Source organism: Myxocyprinus asiaticus, chromosome 4, assembly GCF_019703515.2.
Source record: "Myxocyprinus asiaticus isolate MX2 ecotype Aquarium Trade chromosome 4, UBuf_Myxa_2, whole genome shotgun sequence".
Taxonomy (NCBI): Eukaryota; Metazoa; Chordata; class Actinopteri; order Cypriniformes; family Catostomidae; genus Myxocyprinus; species Myxocyprinus asiaticus.
The window spans coordinates 9,140,728-9,157,205 of NC_059347.1; the positions used below are offsets into that span (position 1 = coordinate 9,140,728).

The 16,478-nt window shown below is 37.2% G+C and overlaps 1 protein-coding gene across 1 annotated transcript in view; it reads right to left on the bottom strand.

Annotated features, from left to right (window-relative positions):
- LOC127437236 (inositol polyphosphate 5-phosphatase K-like) overlaps positions 1-16,458 on the bottom strand; it is a 42,393-nt gene extending 25,935 nt beyond the window's left edge. Inside the window, exons 1-3 of the mRNA XM_051692054.1 lie at positions 16,324-16,458; positions 4,912-5,432; positions 343-450 (exon numbers count right to left, since the gene is read on the bottom strand). Of these exons, the coding sequence (XP_051548014.1) occupies positions 343-450; positions 4,912-5,432; positions 16,324-16,446 (752 nt within the window). The 5' untranslated portion in view covers positions 16,447-16,458. The remainder of the gene's footprint in view (positions 1-342; positions 451-4,911; positions 5,433-16,323) is intronic.
- Between the last annotated feature and the right edge of the window lie 20 nt (positions 16,459-16,478).

Here is a 16,478-nt window from a genome sequence, read left to right on the forward strand (position 1 = left end):
TAATGAGACTTTTATTTATTTATTTATTTATTACTGTCTCCGGACAGTTACACCACTAAGACATTTTTTACTTTAATCCCCAGAAAAAGATTAAAAATAAATTTGTACTTAAAAATGTAAAACATAATTTTGCTAATAGAGGTGTATTCAAGTAGTTGTTTTGTGTGAATTGCTATTTTAATGCATTGTTGCATAACTTAATAGATCCAAACACAAAATGAGTGTCACGCTTTTGACCTATAGTATGTACAGATTACACTTTTCATCCATATAGTATAGCCAGCATGATTTATTGTTATACTGAGCACTTATAGAAAAGCAGTGAAGAGAAGCTATTCTCACCCTATAATATACATATCTGTGTTTCCATCACCGACATTCAACCCCAATAAAGAAGTGATGTCATCAGGCGGCATGGCTGAGCCCACATTCCATGTGATGATATGAATTCTGTTTGCAGAAAAAGACATCAAAGAACATCAGTCAGAATTTGTGCTAGACTACTACATACAGTATCTGTTTTAAAGCAATAGTTCACCCAAAAATGAAAATTCTCTCATCATTTACTCACCCTCATGGCATCCCAGATGTGTGTGACTTTTTTTCTTCTGCAGAACACAAATGAAGATTTTTAGAAGAATATCTCAGCTCTGTAGGCCCATACAATGCAAGTGAATGGTGGCCAGAAATTTGAAGGTCCAAATATCACATATAGGCAGCATAAAAGTAATCCACAAGACTCCAGTGATTTAATCAATGTCTTCTGATGAGATCCAATCGGTTTTGTGTGAGAACAGACCAAAATATAACTCCCTTTTCACTGTACATCTTGCCATCACAGTCTCTCGGCACAATCATGAGTTCAAGCTCAATTACACTTCCTAGTGTGCAGAGCGCTAGATTGTGCTATAGGAAGTGTAATCGAGCTCAAAATCACAATCACTAAGGAGGCTGCTGTCAAGATTTATAGTGAAAAAGGAGTTACATTTTGGTCTGTTCTCACCCAAAACCATTTGGATCGCTTCAGAAGACATTGATTAAACCACTGGAGTCGTGTGAATTACTTTTATGCTGCCTTTATGTGTTTTATGGACCTTCACAGTTCTGGCCACCATTCACTTGCATTGTATGGACCTAGAAAGCTAAAATATTCTACTAAAAATCTTTGTTTGTGTTCAGCAGAAGAAAGAAAGTCATCCACATCTGGGCTGGCATGAGGGTGAGTAAATGATGAGAGAGTTTTCATTTTTGGGTGAACTATCCCTTTAAAGGATGCCTGACATGGTACAATATTATTGTTCCATGTCAGACAGAATGTCATGCAGATATGAAACTTCTTGAGGGTGAGTAAATGATAACAGAGTTTTCATTTTTCAGCACAAAGGCTGTTGTGCTGTGGGTTGCTAGTAGGCGTTCCTACATGACTGTATTATCTAACTGTATCAAGAGGCAGATCGTGTGGGCTCCACTGTCTACACTGTCTTTAGTTGTTGTTGCATTGTGTAGCTGTTCATTTGCATAAAGTTAAACTCTGCTTAACTTTGTCACATCGCCAGTGGTCGTTGTCCCTCATGTCGTCTCAAATTGCCCAATTCTCATTGAAAATGAAGGACTACAGGTCACTTTGTCACTGTAAATCTCTTGACTTCAAGAGAACATGAGTGTTCCCTCCAATCTGTATGTTTTTGTGTGGATGATTGGGAGAGTTTTCACCCATAATTGCTGTAATTCACTGTTGGATTGCTTTAGTTGGCACTTAGAAATAATAAAAGGCATCACTTGTGATGGTTTGTGGGTTTGGCCTCTAATTCATCTGTTCAATTCATATAATTAACATGCAAAGATAAGATGCAAACAAGTATCCTTAAAAACATGTTTGCAGCATATTCATGAATGAATAAAACGATAGAATTAAAAGGGGAGCAAGTTGGTGCACATTCTAAAGATAACTACACCCAGTCTACAATAGCTGGGTTTCCATCCTTGTACTGTATGTTTAATGCAACTTTTAGAATATTGCATAAACAATGCTGGACGGAAACACAAACATATGAATAAAATCTTCAAAATGTGCATAAAAAAACGTATACATTCGCTTGAGGCAGATAAATAGAATTTATATAGGAATGTAAATGTGCATCAAAAAAGCCATTTGACTTTGCCTCAACAAGCCATGTAAATACATCATTTGCTCAGATAATATTATTAGTATCATTGCATAGCATCTGAAATGTTGCTCTGGTTTTTCTGAAATGCGGGAGCCAAAGCCTGTCATCAAAATGATTGGCTACTTTTACCTCTCAGTCTGACAGGCTTTCGCTCCCAGACATAAGGCATCAGCTGCTGAATGCTAGCAAACATGAAGTTCGTCAGCGCGTTTTGTCTGCATCCGTTTTAAACCCCAAGTAATTCATTGCATTTAATAAAAGAGCCACAGTGGCTTCTACTTCGATTTTAATTTCTATTTTGCATCAATTTCCCCCAGAAGTGAGCATTTTGTTTATTCACAGATTGTTTTTGCAATATTCCTATTCTGTGTATAAATTAAATTCGTAACTTGGATGGAATCATGACTACTGAGTGTGTGTGACACTTAAGCAAAAAAACTAGATTTGTTCCAGTCATTGCATACTGCATTCAGTTTCATGTAATATTATAACAAATATATACAGTATATAAGCTGTGTACAGTATATACTACGCAGTATTCAGTCAGTAGCATAACAATTTACTAGGGCTCTCATGATTATTAAATTTGGCTGATGATTAATTGTCAAACATACACATATTTAACTTCAAATATACAAATCAAAATAAAAAATAAGTAAATATGATTTCCTTTTAAGGCTTTAAAAAACTTATGAATGACATTCATGGACTTCAGAGGATGAACTGATGCCAACTCCAACCATAAGACATGGGATACTTCATATGCCATTGCCTGAACCTTGGACTCACCGAAATTACCGGCCAGGTTGAACTACGATGCACCTAACTGATCTCTGCCTGCATCACCTTGGCCTATTGATGGACTACACTCTTAAAATGGAATACATAGACTATCAATTAATTGCCAACAAAAGCCTTCATCAGCCAACTAACAAGGACAATTACGTCTATGTGAACTTTTTTTTACATCTATGTGAACTCAGTTTGCTCACTGTTTGCTCACTAAATACAATTATTATTTCAATTCACAATTGTATTTTATCAAGCTACACAATGATGACTCTAAGACATTATATATTTTACAGTTTTATCTTTTGTTAATGCACGATTTTCTGTAAAGCTGCTTTGAAACGATATGTGTTGGGAAAGGCGCTATACAAATAAAAATGACTTGACATGAAAAATAATGTTTTAAATATCAAAATATTTCTAAATAGTTTAAATATGTCTCTGTTTTTGTTCAACTTTAGTTTTGGTCAATTTTAAATTTACACTTGCTTTTGGAACTCATAAAAAATTATATTAAATTTTTTTTATATAAAAATATAATTGTATTTATATTATAATTATATTACATTATGCAATATAACAATTTTCTGTCCTAATTTCTACACTTTCACATGTTATTTTAATTTTCTATTTCTGCAGTAGTAGAATAGTAGAGTAGTTGATGTGCAGTATACAGTAGGGTTTATTTGAGTTATTGTAGACTATATCACAAAACAAACTTTGATGTTGGCTTGACAAAGGATTGTTTGAAAGTTTAAATTAGTTTTAAAATTCTGAAGTTTGATGGCTATACAGATATTACATAACAGTAACACAAACAGCCAACTAGCTAGCTAGACAGTCAGACAGACTGCCATAAACAGTCAGATAGGCAAAACCGTCAGATAGATAGATAGAGAAATAGAGAGAGAGAGAGAGAGAGAGAGGTAGAGAGAGAGAGCACACAATTTAAAGCAGATTAAAGGCCTTTTGTGGGTTTGTTTACATTTGAATTTTTGACAGCTGGAGTTTAAATTAACAAGCATTTCGGTGCAGTGCAGGTGGCAATCCAAAATTGTGAATCTCGTCACCATACACACAAAAGTTACGAAGGTTATTGTACTTCTTCAAGAATGAACAAAGTGACAGTGATGAGCTTGCAGTTTAGTGTGTGAAATCGGTGCAACCGCGCACACAAACAGAACTATTAGAAATGGCGACATTTATTATGCAATTTCTCTAGATGTATCTTTGAATAGGCTTTATTCAAGATGTCAAACCACAAAACAACATACTTGTAATTGAAAATACACTGTGTCTGTTCTAAGTGAGCTATCTCCGGAGGCAGCATTTTAAGACATCATAGGCACCCTCCCGACGCAAAGTCTGTTTCAAAAGGTAGGTATCTTAATTATGCTGCCTTCAAAGATATCTCGTTTTGGCCAAATTCTAAGGTAACATCGTATGCATCCTTCCCCAGATAGGCAATCCCAGAATGCATGGTGTTGAGCTCCCAGACGAAGCGAGATAAATTATGATTCAAAATATACTTATAATCCATTCAATAATAAAAAGTATCAATAAATAACAGTTTAAAATGATACAAAACCGACTATTTTATCCAAAAAGTGTGTGCTGTGCAAATTTATGCTCATTAGAGGATCACGTTGTTTCTCTCGTCTCACCTGCATTGAAATCATTTGCGAGTCAAGTCTATTCCAGGAGTTGGTGTTTGAAATGTTGGTCTCGGTTTAGGGATTTCGAAAAAAACACTAAACAAAATTTGTACAATAACAGTATGTTGGCTTGACCAATAGATCTCCAAAAGTAGGATGTGAGCACTATAAGTGAGCACTACAGCTAAAAACCTTTTTAGGTAGTCTCACTATTGTCTAAAAGTCATTATTGCCAATTTCAGTTAAACCAAAATGCGATTAAAAATTTAACATTTCCTGCATGTGCTGCATTTCTATACCTGAAATCCTCCATGACTTGGGCCTGAGTGTCGGCAGTCCCAGTGACTGACAGCGCTCTCTGAGGGTGCTGGACAGAATCTGAAGGTGGTTGTTTGTAAGACGGGGCCTGAGGAAGGGAGGCTGTTCTCATTGCAATGTGGCTCCGAGCCAAAGCTGCATGTCCTGAAACCTTCTGACCAGCCAAACTTAGAGGTCCATGACCAACATTTCCAACATTGAGTTGAGGTCTTGCTTCTGAGGGATAGTTGGGTTTGTAGGGGTCAACCGGGTCAGCATGGCTGGACAGTTGGTTCGGTCTAGGAGATTCTGGAGGTTTAGGCTCTGATACGTCAAAAGATCCTTCCACTCTAGGGGTTCTCTGGGGTCGTCTTGGCCTGGCTGGAGCCATTGGTGGAGGATTAGGGGCAGGAGAAGATGTGGAGGGTGAGGAGGACTCTGCTGGTGTTTTTGGTTCCACAGATGATTTCAAATAGTTTGGCTTGGAGAGGCTTTGATTTTGCTGCTCTGTTTCCATCTTTACCTACCAAAAAAGAAACACATCAGTGGATGGATCTGCACTAATTTTGTCATTCTTATTTTTTTCTCAATTTTGTGACAAAATGTTCAATGTAAAAAAAATCTGCAAAAACACTTCTGTTAATGTCCCAATAATGCATCAAAAAACAAATGTCGGCACAGAGTTCTAGTGGTCAGCATGCATGCACAATGACATCGAACCATGGTGCTTGTGAGTCATGCTGGTGATGCAAGAGGCGAGTTCGCAACACGTTATTTTACAATCCTGTTCCCCCATCCCCTCCCCATCATTTCCTGTCTTTCTTCCTATCAGTAGTCATGTTTTCATCAATGTTACAAATGTAAGTTATGTTAAAAATCGCAAATTAAGCAGCTTTCCATTCCATGTGTGTAGAAGAACCAATAGTCACTTCTGGGAAATCTGGGAAAGCTATTTGACACAACAGATACTCACATACTGTATATTCCACAAGACAAAATAGTAACAGAATTTACACAAATTATCCAGTTCAAAAGTTTACATTCCATTGGTTCTTAATATGGTGTGTTGCTTTCTCGATGATCAATGACTCTTTGTGTAATAATTGTTCATGTGTCCCTACTTTGTCCTGGGCAGTGAAGCTACCCACTTTTCTAACTACTGTACATTCTTTGGTTTCCCAGCATCTTCTGCACGTTTGAGTTCTTCCCAACCATGGCTATATAATACTGACATCCACCTTTTGACACTTAGGACAACTGATGGACTCATACACAACTATTACAAAAGGTGTAAACATTCATTCATGCTCAAGAAGGCAACACAAGAAGAACCAAGGGGATGCAAACAGGGTTATTTGTGTATATTAGAGAAAATTTTGTGTTATGTAACTTTTGAAGGGCAGTACTACATCAAAAATATTCATCTTTTATCTCTTATATTTGTATGAATTCTGAAAGGGGTGTGAAAACTTAGTTTGTGAAAATGTATATTTTATTTTATATTTAGTTTTTCACAATTTAACCACATATTAGCTTTTTTTTAAATGTACAAATTCCATGTAGCCTATTCTATCCATATGATGCCCAATAGATAGCAGTGATGGTCACCTCCTTACTGACAAAAAGTTGGAGCGTTGGAAGGAATATTTTGAAGGCCTACTTAACAGGCCACCTCCAGCCCCACTCCACTCAACAGTGCTGGATAAATCGGCTGTAGATTTTAACACCATGCCGAACGACTATGATGTAGAGCTGGGTAACACCATCAGTTGTGACCCACCTAACCATGAGGAGGTAATGGCTGCCATATGGCGAACAAAGAATGGGAAAGCTCCCGGCATATGTTGCATCACCACAGAGATGCTAAAGGCAGGCGGTTCTTCCTGCATAGGCTGGCTGACTCAGATCTACCGCAACGTTTGGACTAGTGGGGATTATCCTGAGAATTGGAAAAGAAGCATCATCCTCCCGTTCTACAAGGGCAAAGTTAACCACCGGGAGTGCATAAACTATTGTGGTATCATTCTCTTCTCGGTGCCAAGGAAAATCTATGCCTCATTACTCTTGTCAAGGGTTAAGCACCATATACTGAGCAGACAACGAACAGAGCAAAGTGGCTTTACACCAGGCTGCTCCACACTGGACAGAACCTTTACCCTGAATCTGCTGACCCAGACCAGGAGAGAATTTCAGCAGCCATTATGGACTGCATAAATTGACCTGAAAGTGGCCTTCAACTCAGTGGACCGGGCTGCTCTGTGGAAACTGATGGTGTCCATTGGCCTTCCTTCAAAGATCATTTGGTGAGGAAACTATACACAGGCATATTGAGTGCTGCACGGAATGACAGACTGGTTTCCAATCAGCGGCGGAGTTAGGCAAGGTTGCAGGATTGCCCCTAACCTCTTCCTCCTCCCAATGGATCACATCGTGGAAAGAACTGTCCACCATGGTTATGCAGGAGTAACACTTGGCAATGAAACATTTACCGATCTGGACTTTGCCGACAATGTTGCCCTCCTTGCAGAAATGCTGGAAGTCCTTGTCCTGTCCTTGGAGATTCTGGACAAGGAGGCACGCCGGCTGGGATTGGAGGTCAACTGGAATAAAATCAAGATCCAGACAACTTTTCCATCAAATACCTGCCTGTCATCAGTGCCTATAGCCGGAAACCAGGTGGAGGTCATCAAATCCTTCACCTATTTGGGCTCTCTGACAGACAAAAAAGGAAGCAGTGAACCTAAGGTCTCCAGGCGAATTGGCATTGCTCGTCAATGTTTTACGTCACTGGCAAGAAACATCTGGCACTCAGGTATACGATTTCAAAGCAAAATTCACCTCTATGGTGTCTACATTCTACCAGAAACATGGTGATTAAAGGAATAGTTCACCCAAAAATTTTAATTTGCTGATAATTTACTCACTCTCAGCCATCCATTATGTATCTGAGTTTCTTTCTTCATCAAAACAGAATTTAAGACTTTTAGGATTTCATTTCAGGCCTCCTCCTTTAAACAATGCAAGTGAATGTACTCCATTTTTTGACGGTCCAAAATGCATATTTAGGGTGCATCAAAATAATCCACATGACTCCAGTCGACAAATGAAGTTCTTCTGAACGCGAACAATTGATTATTTTTAGAAACAAAACAAAACTTATATACTTTTTAACTACAAATGTTCGCTTCCGCACATCTCTGTGACGTGCCCTCATGAGAGAGATGATGTAAGCTCATTGGTAAGGTCACGCATCACATGGAGGAGTCAGGAAGCGCATCATTGTTTACAAGAGAAACTTGTACCGTTCACAAACCAAAACAGTCCAAAACAATTTCAAAACAATATAAAAAAATAATCATTTCCAAATAATAATAAAAAAAAAAAACAATGTAAACAATGCTTCCTGACTCCTCCTCCACATGACGCATGACCTTACCAACAAGCTTACGTCATCCCTCTCATGAGCGCACGTCACAGAGATGTACGGAAGCGAACATTTGTAGTTAAAAAGTATATAAGTATTGTTTTGTTTCTAAAAAGAATCAATCGTTTGGGTTCAGAAGAATTTTATTTGTCGACTGGAGTCATGTGGATCATTTTGATGCACCCTAAATATGCATTTTGGACCGTCAAAAAATGGAGGACATTCACTTGCGTTGTTTAGAGGAGGAGGCCTGAAATGAAATCCTAAAAGTCTTAAATTCTGTTTTGATGAAGAAAGAATCTCAGATACATCTTGGATGGCCTGAGGGTGAGTAAATTATCAGCAAATTTTCATTTTTGGGTGAACTATTCCTTTAACTACAACACTTAACTGGAATTTCGACACATTCCACCAGTGGTGCTTGAGAAGGATATTGAAGATAATCTGATGATCTCAAGCATACAACAAACATAGAGATCTTCAGACGCACAGGAGAAGGAATGATCTCAGTCAAGATACGTAGCAGGCGACTAAAATACAATATGTCGCTCGGTCGGCATCCAAAGAGGACCATGCACGAGCACTATGCACCATCATAAATGGTCTCCCAAAGACCTGGAAACGACCGGTGGGCAGACCGAGAACAACGTGGACAAGAGTTATCGAATACGATCTTGCCCCACATTTCAGTCTCTTCACTGCCTGGAAGCGAGCTCAGGACAGAGAGAGTTGGCAGTGTACAGTGGAAAACGCAACGCTCCATTAGTGGGCATGGTGATGATGATGATGATGAAAGGCACATGACCTCTTGCTATCCTGGAAAGTTCAATGACATTTTTGCACTGGATATTACTTACTGCATCTCTTAAATAAGAACCACTCCAAATTATTAAAAGAAGTTGAAAACAACTGAAAACAAAACAAAAGGATGAGTTGCTGTATCAACAATGTTCCATGGGGTGAATGGATTCTTAACCACATCAGTGCTATGTGTGATTAGAATTAAATGTTTCTTTTTGTTGTTATTTTTTTATCACCAACTGACTGTATAAAGCAGAAACTGTATTAAAAGGGAAATTACTCAATGACAAATGGATTGTGTGGATCTCGTCTTTGGACACATGTTATATATAAAATGTCAAACCAAACTTTTACTCTGAACAGGCAGTGAAAGGATCTCAGTGCTAAACTTCTGTCCACTAAACAAATCTGAAAATGTACCATTCATTGGCTAATCACCAGCATTTTTAGTCACATAGCATGAAATTTGGTCACATATGCGAGTGAGTTACTTTGTAGAGGGTTGTGCATAGAGTTGAAGATCGATCTTGGGATTTAAGAATCTACACTGAGATTGTTCAAATTAAGAATTCAATGCATCAAAATTCAATATTTTTCCCAGCCCTATTAGATAGCACTTAAGATCGCACTTCAGTGTATCTAAAACCTTCCACATTATTGCACTTTAAACAGAAATGTTATAAAGTGAAACATTATCTGTACTCATTGCTTGATGTAATTGCTCTGTAATTTCATCCTGAGACCAGGTCAAGTATATTATAGCCCTTAAAATGTGAAGCTTTTCTTGGTTTCCAATTACTATTACAACAGATCTACAAGTAAAATCTTTCCTGTGCCTTACATTTAATTTACTGTCCTCTAGCCCTGAGAGACCCCTATAATACTCTAAAATACTGGCAATTCTCTCAACTCATGGACAGTCTCGGTTATACTTACTGCACACCAACTGAGCTTTAATCCATTGCCACATGTCACCATGTTTAAAGATAAGTGCACAAAGTCTTGTGCAATCATTAAAATATCTAAGACAAAATGCAATTGTATTTGCAAAATGCATGTGACAGGTTTGCATGTCAGTTTGAGCATCAAAACTGGCAAGAAATCGAGAACAGCAAGATAAAAATCAACAAAGTTGTCCACATAGTACTACTTTGGTAGCAAATGATCAGTAGATATGATCACAGTTCTCATTTTACCTCAAGAGTTTTGACTTTAGTATGAATATCTGTATTTAAATGGGTTAAAACATTGTTTTGGGTAAAGCTTTTCAGTTAAAAGGATAGTTCACCCAAAAATTAACAAACCCTCATGCCATCCCAAATGTGTGACTTTCTTTCTTCTGCAGAACACAAATGAAGATTTTTAGAAGAATATCTCAGCTCTGTGGGTCCATACAATGCAAGTGAATGGATGCCAAAAAAAATTAAGCTCCAAAAAGCACATAAAGGCAGCATAAAAGTAATCCATAAGACAGTGGTTAAATCCATATCTTCTGAAGTGATATAATAGGTGTGGGTTAGAAACAGATCAACATTTAATTATTTAACTCTCCTCCCTACCCAGTGGCGATATGCAGGAAGAATGCAAATCACCAAAAACAAAAGAAGAAGAATGTAAATGTAAAAGTAAAAGTGGAGAGTGATAGTAAAAAAGGACTTAAATATTGAACTGTTTCTCACCCTCGTCTACAATATAACTTCAGAAGACATTGATTAAACCACTGCAGTCTAATGGATTACTTTTATGCTGTGTTTATGTGCATTTTGGAGCTTCAAAAATTTGGCACCCATTCACTTGCATTGTATGGACCTACAGAGCTGAAATATTCTTCTAAAAATCTTAATTTGTGTTGTGCAGAAGAAAGAAAGTTATACACATCTGGGTTGGAATGTGGGTAAGTAAATGATGATTTTGTGAACTATCCCTTTAAAAGAGGAACTCACCAAAAATCATTCATGCAGAGTTGGGTTGCATCAACATTGGGTTGCATAAACTCACATTGCGGAGAGATAACATTACCTTTTACCAAATGTTACAATTTATACCATATCATCTTAAACATATCTAATTAATAATTAAAACATATGCAGTACCTATAGACATGTAGTTAAAAAACATTTCGAACTTGAAATAACAACACAATAATTTAAGATACAGCTAAAAAGTTAAAATTATCCAACATGAAACATTAAAACAACAACAGGCAGGAAAACAGCAAAACAAAATTCAGATGAAGTGCAATATTGCTTTTGAAAGTGGCTTCACAAAAAAGTTAGGCCTACTAATAATCAGAGCATTACAAAATACAAAGATGAATGCTTTGTCATTTTGGTTTAATCACTTTTCATGAGTACTGGGCCAAAATCTATCAATCTGTACAATATTCAATACAATGCAATGATAATCATATACTGATTACAACATAGTCAGTGATTATGCTTGAAACAGATAGACAAACAGAAAACCAGTAAATACCAACCACTGGTTGACACGATAGCAAGTGGGTTAAGCATACTACAGAAGCTCTTCCAAGGTGATAGATTTCATCTCTGGCTTGAGGAGATGCTATTCTAGTTTGAGTTTGCCAAAATGACAGCTGATAAGGCTGGACAAAAGACTCGACTAGACAACAGACACAGCTGTGAAAGTTTCCTACTGACAGGAAACACTGCTTACAGTTTAAAACCCTCCTTGCTTCACTTCTACAACAAACAATTAAGAAATGCAAATAGACTCTCACCTTAATTCTGTCAATACTTCACTCAAATTCACTAAAATACTGACTGTGTTGATTCAGTAGTTCATACAAGCCAGCAACTGCTATCCAACCTCAACAATGCATACCAACACCAGTTTTATCATCCAAGACTAAATACAGCCATGGGCCTGAAGTGCTGTTCTGATGCTAATAAGGGCGAACTGAGCCCTGTGGCATTGTAAAACTTTACAGTAGGGGATAATGGGGGCAATTGAAATATTTTTTACACTTCATAATTCATAAACTAACACAAATCTACAAGCCATAGTTTGGTATAAGAAGCACAGATATTTGTCAACAGTAAAAGAATCCCATTAAAATTGTTACATTGAGAAAGATTTGATCACAACCGTGAATTTCACAGTTTTCCTGAGCAACCACTGGGCGGCGCCATGATGATTCTAATTGCCTGTTTTGTGTTTCTGGTCTCAAGACACAATGTAAAAACTACCGAAACGAGCCATTCAGATGGAGAACAACAACCATTTAAGTGTTATTTGGAGTAAAAATTAATTTCAGTCTCAACTTGTGCAACTGTCTGTCTGTCAGTTGTTGTCTGGCATCGCTGGTCAATCAACTCGAGAACGTGCATGCGCATTAGCTAAACAAACCGGTAAAATTACATTTTTTAGCATAATCTAACGGAAAGAAGCACAATCTATGATACCAGTGTTGTCAGATTTTACTGCTGATTTAAAATATGTTATCTGATTGTAATCTTGACCAACTGTTTTGGAGATTTCGTTCTTTCCCCATTCAAGTAAATAGGAGCTGCACTTGTATGCCGTTTGTTTACATTGAAAAATAGCTGCGGGATTGTTCCAAAGATGGCTGACGAGTGACCTGACTTGCTAAAAAGAATATATCATGTTCTTTACCTTGCTGTGCTCTGACTTCGCATGTCTGACTGGCTTTCCCTGTATTGACAAGATTGTTAGAGTCAAGCTCCCAACTAGACATACTGTATCTGTTTATCAGTGTGGAATAGAAACGGAGCATGTGATCAGCAGACAAGGAAAAGAGACAAAAACATACACTCCGTGAACCATGCCACAACTCAGAATTCATGCAATGAATCATTGTGTATGATTTTGAATATGTATTTTTATACTACACACAAGCACATAAATACAGATGATTGGCTGGTTGGTTGGTTGGGGTTGGTTGGTTGGTTGTTTGGTTGTTTGGTTTGTTGGTTTGATGGATGGATGGATGGATGGATGGATGGATGGATGGATGGATGGATGGACAGATAATGGAAAGACAGACTCAAATATGTAGACAGACAGACAGACAGAGAAACAGACAGATAGATAGATAGATAGATAGATAGATAGATCATGAGGCAGACAGCTGTGCTGATTGTGGAGAACGGCATAATTAGAGAGGCTTGATAAATTACTTCACGGGGGTGAGAGAGATTCAATATCTCCATGGCAATTGAGTGAACCAAGCTAAATATACTTCAGTATGTTATCAAGCCATAGTAGTTATTTTAAGTCTATTAAAAAATCCCTCTAAATGATTAAACTACACATGGTGCATTATTTTCGTTATACACTATATGGTCAAAAGTTTGTGGACACCATATGTGCTTGATGAACATTTGATTTCAAAACCGTAGGCATCAGTTTCCCCCTTTCCTGTAATAACAGCTTCCACTCTTTTGGGAAGGCTTTCCACTATACTGTATGTAGTAACATGGCTACAGGGATTTGCTTTGATGTTGGTCGATGGGGCCTGACTTACAGTTGCTGTTCCAGTTCACCCCAAAAGTGATCAGTGGGATTCATGTCTGGGCTTTGTGCAGGCCAGTCAATTTCTTCCACGCCAGACACAATAAACCATTTCTTTATGGACCTCACTTTGTTCACAGGGGCATTGTCATGCTGGAACAGAAAAGGGCTATCCCCAAACAGTTGCCACAAATTTGGAAGCACACAAAGCCCAAGCCATTACATAAAGAAACATTAAGATTTTCCTTTACTGTATTTAATGGAGTAACCAAATTCGTTAATTAGAAGGGGGTGTCCACAAACTTTTGGCCATATAGTGTATCAGTGGTATTACATGTAATACACAGCCTGATCTCATGAACATTACGTGACCATGGCAATATTTTTGCAAAACAAAATTACATGCTTCAATACAAGTTTCCCTGCAGTTTCCCAGTGAAATGTCCAGCAGGGGGCACAAAAAGCGAGTGGAATGGTGTCATAATCACCACTTTTAACATTTTAATGAGTAAAACATACCTCCCTAATCTAAAATTTTAACCTAAACCTAACCGATAGTGTAGTAAAAGCAAATGAAAGGTAAACTAAACCTAACCGATAGTGTTTTAAAAGAAAAATGTGACATGAAAAGCACATATTCTGAAGCAACCACATCATTTTGTGTCACTTCTATGATACTCTCATCTCACGTGTCGGCTTGCATCCTTGACTGGTCTCGAACTGCGTACTTCTGAGTCCAAACAGTCCAATGCTCAGTCAGGATAGCTCCTGCAGAATACACTCATGTTGGAATAAGTGTGTAAATGTAAGTGAGTTTGTAAAACAAGCGCTAAAATGTGTCATCTTTCAAATGTAATAGTAAAAGTGTTTTAATATCATAACATAGCAATGTGTAAGATATAGTGCGACAAAATAACTGTTTATAAAGTCCTAATCAGCCATTGTACTCGTGATTAATGTGAAAGTGAATAAAACGCACACATTGTAAATGGAGTTTATATTTATATTTTATTTATAGAGTGTTAAATATGTAAAGCTATTTTTAATATCAGCTTTTTACCTGTTGGTGTGCAATCAACAAACTGTAGGAAAAAAGATAGATCTGCTGTGTTCTTAGAACACTTAGGCATTTTACTGAAATGAATAGATAAGAAGACACGCTTTTTTATACATGAAAACGTATGGACATTAATGAAACTCATAATTATTATAAGACTATTCTTGTTGTCTTTTGATGAAAGTCATGTTCAGCAGCCCACAAACTGTAGGGAAATCATAGATTTGCTTTGTTCTTATAATGCTTAAAACCTCAACTACACTCTCTTTTTAGGTCTGTAGACATAGAAAATTTTAAAGGATTAAAATTTTCTTTTGATCACTGATTCAGTGACTAACTCATTTCACACAAGACACTCATTTGTCACCACCTTCTGGCATCACCAGAAATAGTCACTGAATCATTAAATGGATCTAAACTAATTATGGTGAACGTAGTCAAAACACTCAAGCCACTTGGATTTAAATCCCACAATGCACAAGCATAGAGTAAAAAAATACAATTATATGCACAATTGTCATTATTGTAATTGATTAAATAATTTATTCAGGACCAGCTTGTGCTCAGTCTTTTATTGTCATGTGTGAAACAGAAGTAAGTGCTCTACAAGATGCCCTTTATTTTTGCAGCTAATTTTGCAATTATTTTGCAATACTTGAATCTTTAAAATACTACAAATATTAAAAGTAAATAATACATATATATTAATATAATACTTATATCATACTTATATATGAATATATATACTGTAATATATTAAAACTGCACTGTAAGTGTTGGGTCTGTGCGAGCCACCTACTGACAGCTGTGTCCCCCCACTTTTAAAATGACTGCTACGCCCCTGAATGCAAGGTCTAGATATTCTACTAATTTTGAACTAAGGTTATGCAATAAAAATCAGAGACTGACACTGAAAATGCTGAAGGTCACCTTACAATAAAGTGCATTATGACCTATTTGTATCTGTGTGTGTTTCATTAGAGAGTGGAAGAGGACGCTTTTGCAGCATAAAAAATGTGATACCGCTAATTAAAGTGCATGTTTGTTTGTGATGCCCTTTTAACCTCTGAATAATTCCACCAATACAAAACATACACATGTATTTCTCTATCAAACGCACGCGCACGCGCACACACACACATTTGTTTTTCGATCGTGTTGGGGACTTCCCATTAACTTCTATTATTTTTATACTGAGCCGATTATATTTTCTATTCCTACCCCTAAGCTACAGTAGCCTAGTCCTCACATAAACCTTTTTAGATTTTCATGAAGACATCATTTAGTACACTTATGTACACGTTTATATATTTATAAAAACATTTAATGGGCAAAGAACGCAGCTCACAGACAAAAACACAAATTGTAAACACTCCATTCCGCTTGATGTGTCAAATGCCACTGAAGCCATATGAAAGATACAGTGTGTCTTTGCCATCTTTGAGATGTGCACTAAAGCATAAGGTCCATTCTGAATGCACTGGTAGTCACAGCTGTAATAGTATATGCCTTCATAACATAACATAACATCACATAACACAACGTACACTGAATCAATTTTGCGTTCATTTCAGCAATGCATGTGGTTTATTACATTGTTTTGAGCAATAACAGTGTCGACATTAGTCTAATTCTTACCCAATTCCCTCGATTAAGACAGACTGGCGAGAACTCAAGGTATGTTGACAGAAGAACTGATGTACACCGCTGGAAACAGACTGACTGATAGACTGATTCGTGTTCAGAAAGCTTAGCAGGCATCAAAATAGCCCATCATCTGGTCACCACAGTAT